Below are 8,492 nucleotides of genomic sequence, written 5' to 3'. Positions count from 1 at the left end.
TGGATACTCAGTCATATTCCACCCCACAAAGACACTGGGTCAGGGGAAGTTCGTGTAGTATCATGCCACTGCTTCTATTTCACCAACCGCACTACCCAAGACCTTTCTCAGATGGAGAAACTGAGGCCCAGAGAAAGGAAGTGACTTCTCCAAGAATGCAGAACCAGGCAATGACGAATACCGTAGCTCTAGTCTGGAGGCTGCAAGAGCATCATGGGAGTCCTGATCTGATGTCCCTGCCTTGGTACCCATCCTTATCCCAGGAGGGAGGCAGATGGAGCATCCGCTCAGCTCAGACACTTGAGGACAGCACAGACTTTCAGCTCTGATGAGACACTGTCTTTTATCCACTGAGAAGCTGAGGGTACTGCCAGATAGGAATAGGCTGAGCAGATTCCGAGGAACCCCTTCCCCCAGGTAACCCCGTTTTTACTTTTAGCTACATCTACACTTAATCCCTTGGCGACTCTACACTTATATGTTAAGGACTACAGTGCGCCGGGTGATGTAGCAGGTACCAGAAGCACCCTCCCACCCTGTCATCTTCTTCGTTCATCCATCAGCTTATTCCCACTGCTGAGGGAGTGCAGCCCTGTGGATGGGCCTTGGTGTCTAGACTGAGAGTTTTGGGGATCGGAACCTGACTTAGCCACTTGCTGGCTGTGTGAACTGGCAGGTCACATAAACTCAACTTCCTTATCTATGGAATGGGGTTAATAATAGCACCCCCCCCCATCATCTCCTGAGGAGTAAGATGTTAGCTCCTGAGGAGGGTCAAATGAGTGAGGTGTTTGGAAGAGCACCTGACACAGATACTATTCAACCATCGTCTCTCATTACCCACACATTGTTTTTTAGGTGCTTGGCACCGTGCCACGAGCAGAGGAAACTGCTCCAAAATATTCTTGTGCCAGGGAACCCTGAATGCCAGCCCCAGTCCAGCCTCTGACCTTTGGCTCCAGCCCCACTGCCCTAAGCCTATTCTTAGAACTGTCTCAGAACTGTCCTACGGGGATGGTCTCAATGTGTTTCCAGATCTATCCCCAGCAGTTCTGCCTTCTTGCTTTCATGAGGCCTTGATGGATCATCTCCCTTAGGAAGCCAAGAACCAGGGAATAAGCCTAATACAGTATAAAGACAGAAATAGATTGTAGGTGGAGAAGAGGTCAGGTAAGGAGGAGGACCTTTGGGGAATGAAGGTCTTATCTTCCTGGGTTATTAATTCCCTCTCAGACTACCTATAGAATCAGACCCTGCTATCTAGGTATGCCTATAATCACAGCACTTGGGGTCGGAGGGTGGGGATCAGCAAGAGAATGTGAGTTGGAGGTTAATCAGGGCTACACAGTGAGAATATGCCCCAAAGAAAATAGACAGGGGTGATAGCTCTGGAGAGATGGCCCAGTGGATAAGAACATCTGCTGCTTTTGCAGAGGACCCCGGTTCAGTTCTCAGCATCCATGTGGAGGGTGACAACCATCCATAACTCCAGTTATAGAGGATCTAGCACCTTCTTCTGGCTTCAGTGAGCATCAGATATGCATGTGGTACACATACATACATGCAGGCAAAACATTTATACCAATAAAATAATTTTTGTTTTAAAGACTGGGTTTCTCAGGCAGTGGTGGCGCACACCTTTAACCCCAGCACTTGGGAGGCAGAGGCAGGTGGATTTCTGAGTTTGAGGCCAGCCTGGTCTACAGAGTGAGTTCCAGGACAGCCAGGGCTACACAGAGAAACCCTATCTTGAAAAATAAAAAATTAAAAAATTTTAAAAAAAGGAAGGCCAAAGATGTGGCTCAGTTAGTAGAGTGCTTGCCTACTAGGCCTAAGGCCTTTGATGTAACTCCTAGCATCACATAAATTGAGTGTGGTACTACGAATATCGGAAGTAGAGACAGGAGAATCAGAAGATCAAGGTCATCCTTGGCTACTTGACCAGTTGAAGGCCTGTGTGAGCTAGAGACCAATGAAAGAAAGAAACGAAAGAGAAGTGGGGGCTTATAAAAGAAAAGAAAGGAAAAAAAACAGAAAGAGAAGCTCAGATCCTGTGATGACTGTTGGGGAGCGACAAGGACTACATACCTGGATGTGCTCTGCTGGGCACCCCTTGCTTCTTCACTTCCTTGATAACCACACAATAGGTGCTTCTGCTCTTCCAGTGTGTGAATGGCAGTCATTGGCCCCGAATGTCTGGCTTGCAAGCATCTACAGAGCCTGGAGAGCAGCCAGTGACTGAAGGCTTGCACTCTATCTACCACCGTGGGAAGCTCAGGCCAGGCAGCTCAGCTATAGCAGCAGCGGCAGCAGCGGCGGTGTATGTGTGTGTGTGAGTGTGTGTGTTTGTGTGTGTGTGAGTGTGTGTGTGAGTGAGTGTGTATGAGTGTGTGTGTGTATATATGTGTGTGAGTGTATGTGTATGAGTGTGTGTTTGTGTGTGAGTGTGTGTGTGAGTGTGTGTGTATGTGTGTGTGCGTCTGTGTGTTAGAGATGGAGAGATAGAGAGACAGAGACAGAGACAGAGGCAGAGACAGAGACAGAGAGGATCAGAGAGAATCTGAACCAGGATCTGACTGAAAGCCAGCATCCTTCCTCTACCATGCAGAGAGCAGCAGAAAGGACATGAGAGGCCCCCAGGTCACAGATTCTGGACTATATTTTCAGGAGCTGGCAGCAGAAAAAGCTAGGGATATCTGGTCAAGTACTGGGACTGCACAGCATCTGATATGCAACTGGGCTTTGAGGGTGAAGCACGTAGGTGTCTGGGTTTAGTTAGGGCCTGCCTTCTGACCAGAGCTCCAACCTACCTCTGGGAAAAAAAAAAGAGTATGTTCTGTGGGCTTTACTAGCTTTGGCTATCAGAGCTCAGAGCTTGTAGCCAAGAGAATGTATTTCAAGCTTGGGAGGACCCTTTCCATCACTGCTGAGAAGGACTGCCCTTCTCCTGCCCACACAGATGGGCTCAGCATCTCCAGGGGCTGCGAAGTCCTCAGAGCCATGGTTTGTAGCTGCTAAGAATGCTAGCTGAGAGCACTGATCCTCGCGGCCTTTGTTCCCACCCTGTTACCCTTCTTGCCCAAAATTCTAGACATGGTATCAAGCTTCCTTGTCTTCAAGCCTAGACCACAGGGAGTCCCTGTCAGCCTCCTTGAGAGGTAGAGGTAAAGGGCTTAGACCAATACCTACTAGACACTTAGGTGGTAGTGCCTGCTATTGTGATTATGAGTCCCTGTGGCTCTGGGGCACCCAAGAGCCATAGGCCTGCTGGGACCCCTCCTCTGTCCCTTGCCTCGGTTGGAAACCCTCCCTCCTTGGGAGAGAGCTTTGAATTGGAGGGTTCCTGCCAACCCCTCCCTCCTGGCTTGGCAGCTCGAAGACAAAGCTAGCCAAAAATATTTGTGTGGGTGGCGGAAAGTTAACTTTTCCGCCTCTCTCTTCTTTCCTGGAAACCGTGGCCACTGTCAAATACAGCAAAACAGAAGCAGAGATGGAGCGGGTGAGGCCCCCACAGGGAGTCAGAGAGCTCTGCCCCCGCCCTTCACCCACTCCTGCTGCCTCCTGCCATCTGGTTCTGTGACAGGGTAGGGGTGGGTGGCTGAGTACTGAAAATCACGGATCTGTGATGCCAGCGTCCTGTGGCCCTTCTAGCACTGGCTGCCTCAATTGCATTCTGACCTTGGAGAAAACTACTAGCCCCTTTGAGAGAGTCTAAAGCCTGTGAGATTCCAGTGGTAGGAATCTGGCAGCTGCTGGGAAGCGAGCAAGGTCCTGGAGAGGAGTGGAGACCTGAGGCCATTGTAATCAGGCTTGGGGTCCAGCCTCCTGATGAAAGTGTCAGAGCTAGGTATGATTCCCAACTGGGACACATTACTTAATGGGGCCTCATTTTCCTTCCCTCTGGGATGTCGTATGGAAGCATCTGTCCAGTATTTGTTGTGTTCGCCTAAGTGAACACCCAGGATGGAGTGGGTACCCTTCCTGGGAGCTCCCTTCTTCCCAGACCCTGCTGGATGGACTAATAGGTACTTGGTTCTCTCTCTGAGCAGGGTACGTGTTTACCTTTCCCCTGCTTGGCTCTGGTCTGCCTCAGGTCTTGTTAAGGCGCTTATCTCCCAGTCTGCCTACCAGTCTCTCCTGGCACAGCCCCAGCTAGAGGTCAGCCCCTCTACTCAGACTACGACGATTGGGATGTCCGGCTCCTGCCTAGGGATAGAAGCCTAAGAGCTACAGGTGGTCAGGCTTGGCCCTGCTATCATCAAGCCAGTAGGCTTCAATAAATTCTCACCAGCCAGGGGTAGTCAGGCTATGAGTATGTGCACGTAAGAGCCCTCTCTCTGTCTCCTAATAGACAGTTCACACGGTTAAGCAGTGGTAGAATGACGTCTTTCAACAAAATCCGTTCACTCCGAGGGTGCCTCCAACCATAACTGGCAGAGTGCCCTGCTTTGAGGGCACTCAACCTGCTCAACCAAAAAGGTCTTGTTCATGTCATACTCTGCATCCTCTCAAAGGATTTCCAAACTTTTGACCCCAGTGTGGGACTCTCCTGTTCTCTGGGACCCCAGAGGGATCTGCCCACTGCACATCTTCCCCTGGAAATCTAAAGATCAGACACCCCCTTGTTTGACTAAACACCTGCACCTTCCTGTTTGTTCCCAACCTCCATGAACACAGTCATGTGTCCTCAGAGCCAGGAACCTGCGTGGTACCCTGTGTGCCTCCCCCTTCTCTGCACCCACTCTCCATCTGCTAAGCTCGTCAGCTCTTCTGCCTGAGTACCCTCCATTCATCCCCTCCTCCTCAGCCCTTAGAGGAAACTTCCACCCTCCCCTGATTATCATCCTTTGTCACATTTACAAATAACTATACCATCATTACTATTATTTCCTCATCATTCGCAGCTTTTCCTAACACAGCAGCTCCCAACCCCCGTTGATTGACCCTTTCACAGAGGCCCTAAGATCCTCAGAAAACACATCACGACTGATAACAGTAGCAAAATTACAGTTATAAAGTAGTGACAGAACAATTTGATGGTTGGAAGGAGGGTCACCACAATGTGAGGACTAAAAGGGTCACAGTATTAGGAAGGTTAAGATACACTGCCCTAATAGATATCGAAACTTCATGAGCTAGTGCACCATAAACCTTCATCTACCCTATATGTCCGAGGAGTACTTATGGTGTCTGAAATAGAATAGGGGCTTGATACATTTTTGTGGGATTTAAGAGTAGCCCGCATGAAATAAGTGATGGCTCAGAAAGTGTGCTAAACGCTCTGTGTGCATTTTCTCATAGAAACCTTTACACAACTAAACTGGAGTTGATCCTTCATTTGGAGTGCCCAGGACCAGAAGGGTTTCAGATTTTAGACTTTTTTACATTTTTGGGTGGGAAATTTGCATATGCATAATGAGATAGCTTTGTGGATAAGAAGAGAAGTCTAAAATTAAATTGAATTTCTCTTTCGTACATATCTTATACCACCAGCCTGAAGGCCATTTTACATGATTTATTTTTTTTAAACTGTGACTTTCATGTTTACTGTGACTTTGTCCCCAAGTCCAGGGATGGGGTTTGGACTGGTGGCAACAGGAGGCTGCTGAGAAAGTTTTGGAGTTTGGGGCTTCCAATCTGGGTTGCTCAAGCTAGCTTACAATGTGCATCTTACAAGTGGGGTGGGGACCAACACACTGCTGCTGGGCTGGATTCTGGCTCAAAGTCCAGCACGTGTAAACAGACCTATAACCTATAACCTGGTCTTGTACCCCTCAACTCCGATGTCCCTGCGATTCCTGTGTTGTGTGTACCTTTGGTGGGGCGGGAATGAATTCTTTTTAGGTGGTGCACTGATGAGTGTTTTAAAAGAACTAGATATTTATTTAATGCGTGCAGGGCAGGGGATAACTTGGCACGATACGCTTGTGGTTTTCCTGCAATTATTGCTCAAGATAAGTCTAAAGTAACAGAGGTTATGTTATTTAAAGTGGATTGAAGGGAAACATTAAGTAAATAAGTGTCAGGTAGCCTAAGGATAGGGTATGAATAGCATACCACAAACCTGAACCTCCGGAAACACTTCCCTGTGAAGGAGTGGGAACCGTACCCCAAGGCCTAGCCAGCTCTTGAGGCTGGCTATTCAAGGGTGGACAGGTCTCAAAGATTCCATTCAGAACACTCAGTGAGCTCTCTGGTATATTGTATCTTCTCTTCCTATACAGATAGCCCGCTCTGAAGGGGCCATCATTAGCAGAATTCAAGAGGGTAAGGAAACAGTATCGGACTGCGTCTTTACCCAGCTCAGAAAGGACTTGCCTTACCCCTCAGCTGGATCTCCTTCCAGCCCTGTGCGTCAGCAGAAGGCGAATCTTCCGAGAACCCGGGGAGACCTTGAGAAGACCCAGGAGCAATATTCACACAGGTCACTCACCCTGAGCCAGGCGGCGGCTGCTTTGTACTGCCAGGGAGAGGACCATAATGCTGGGCGCTCACTTCCCACCCCCGCCCCTTGGACCCAGTGAGGGAAGGGCTGCCCCTTGCACCTTCCAGATCCCCGATGGGAGCTACAGGTGCCTGGCTCTGGAAGCTGAGGAGAGCAGCAGTGAAGACGGCTTGCAGGGAGAGGTGAGGCTGGTGGACCTGGAAGAAGAGGGGACCAGCCAAAGCAGAGCCAACCATGGGACACCACCGCTATCCAGAGCCCCAGCCATAATCCAGCCATCCAGCTGTGGCAGGGAGGCACGAGGTGGTTTCCAGCACAGTGACAAGACAAGCCATGACTGGGATGTGGTACAGGCCCGGAAAGTGATGACAGCCAGTGCCAGCAACAGCCCTATGCCCAGGGTGGCCCAGAAACCAGGTAAGCTTATAAGTCATAGAAAACCCCACTGGTTCTTAATCAGGGACGGTTTGTTGGAGCTTGTTTTCCTAGGATGTTTTAACGATTATCACAAGTTATCCAAAATGTCCAGTTCTCCAGCTGTGGAGAGATGGGAACCTGGGCCGTATGTGTATGTAGTCCCAGCTATTTGTCAAAGAGAAAGCAAAAGAAGAAAGCCAGTGTCTCACTTGGTTGACAAAAAGCCCCACTCCTCCCCACTCCCATCTGTCCTTTGACCATTATTGGTAACAACTTGGCTATGAAGTCCCAAGCATTTGATGTGGCAAGCCCCCCTCATTAAGCCTACAGAGCTCAGCAGTAGCTCTAGACAACCAGACACCCTGGCAGAGAGGTCATTGCCTTCCAGTTGCTGACAGGGCACTGAAGCCTTTCATGTAAGCTGACCTCAATGGGGAAACTGAGGCTCGAGTATCTTGAGTGTGCTCCGGTCTCTTAGCATATTGACGGCTGAGCTGGGCTTAGGGTCTTCATCCAGGCCTTGGTTTTCCATCTGTCAAGAGATGGATGACAAAGGAACGGGCCACACCACCTGGATTGCAGCAAGGATCCATTGACAGCTTGAGGAGGGAGGAGGCCTGGGGCCCGTGAGTGCTGGAGTCTGCAGAGCAGGCAGGATGAGACAAGAGAAGCCACTCTGAATTGCCTCCGATGCCTATGCGGGCAGTGGCAATGGAAACGCTGTAGGGGGTTCAAACTGGGGACGAGATGGCCAGGACGGGAGCTATAATCTGCACAGGCAGGAGAGCTGCTGCCAGCAGGTCCCCAGGGTGCAGAGTGGAGAGGGGGAGTGGGGGCCAGTCCTGGGAGGGCTTGTGCGTCAAGAGGCTGAAGGAACACTTCATTTCTCTGCAGGCGTTGCTGACGCCAGAGCTGGCATCTTGCCAACCTTTTCACCCACTCTGCTCTCTGCAATAATTCTCTCCAGGCTCTGGATCATCCTCGTTGGACATAGTCCCTGCCCAGGCATGGGGTATACATAGAGACAGAGCCTGGCAGGAGCAGTGAGGGGCTTTCTGGGGCTCTGAACAGAGAGGAGGATTCCAGAGTCAGCCTGAACATGGGTCCTTAGGAACCTGAGTCCCAGTAGGATTTGCTTTCTTCCCTTACCAGGGGAACAGCTGGGTCAGGAGGCAGGGATGATGAGTCTCAGCCCAGTGTTCAGTAGTCAAGCCCTAGCAAGTCCTTTCTCTTTGGTGAGCTCATTTTTTTTTTCCCCTCAATCTATGAAAATAGGATAAAAACAGGAGCTGTTGAGAGGGGGCCACTATATTAGCTGTGGCAGTGTTTTGGAAAATCTACAATGCTCTGGGTAGCTGTGTAAGATGAAATGGAAACAGTCATTACTAGCTGAACAGGACAATAGCTGTCGATTGAGCTGTGTGCAGAGTCGGCTGGGCTTACAGCATCAACGTGTGTCTCACAGAAGAGTCCATTACACAGCTAAAGAATGTAAGGTCAGCCAGGTGGTGGCGGCTCACGCCTTTAATCTCAGCACTTGGGAGGCAGAGGCAGGCGGATTTCTGAGTTCAAGGCCAGCATGGTCTACAGAGTGAGGTGGCAGGATGGCCAGGCCAGACAGGGAAACCCT

General features: G+C 50.0%; 1 protein-coding gene across 2 annotated transcripts in view; it reads left to right on the top strand.

Annotated features, from left to right (window-relative positions):
* Positions 1 to 8,492, top strand: part of Synpo (synaptopodin) — a 54,763-nt gene that overhangs the window by 11,572 nt on the left and 34,699 nt on the right. For both annotated transcript variants that reach the window (XM_031365770.1, XM_031365769.1), the window contains one exon: positions 6,225 to 6,862. In XM_031365770.1, coding sequence (XP_031221630.1) covers positions 6,481 to 6,862 — 382 coding nt within the window. In that variant the 5' untranslated portion in view covers positions 6,225 to 6,480. The remainder of the gene's footprint in view (positions 1 to 6,224; positions 6,863 to 8,492) is intronic.

The sequence above is a fragment of the Mastomys coucha genome, unplaced genomic scaffold (genome assembly GCF_008632895.1).
Source record: "Mastomys coucha isolate ucsf_1 unplaced genomic scaffold, UCSF_Mcou_1 pScaffold13, whole genome shotgun sequence".
Taxonomy (NCBI): Eukaryota; Metazoa; Chordata; class Mammalia; order Rodentia; family Muridae; genus Mastomys; species Mastomys coucha.
Note: the sequence above shows the minus strand (reverse complement) of the source record. Positions and strands in the feature narration are given on the sequence as shown.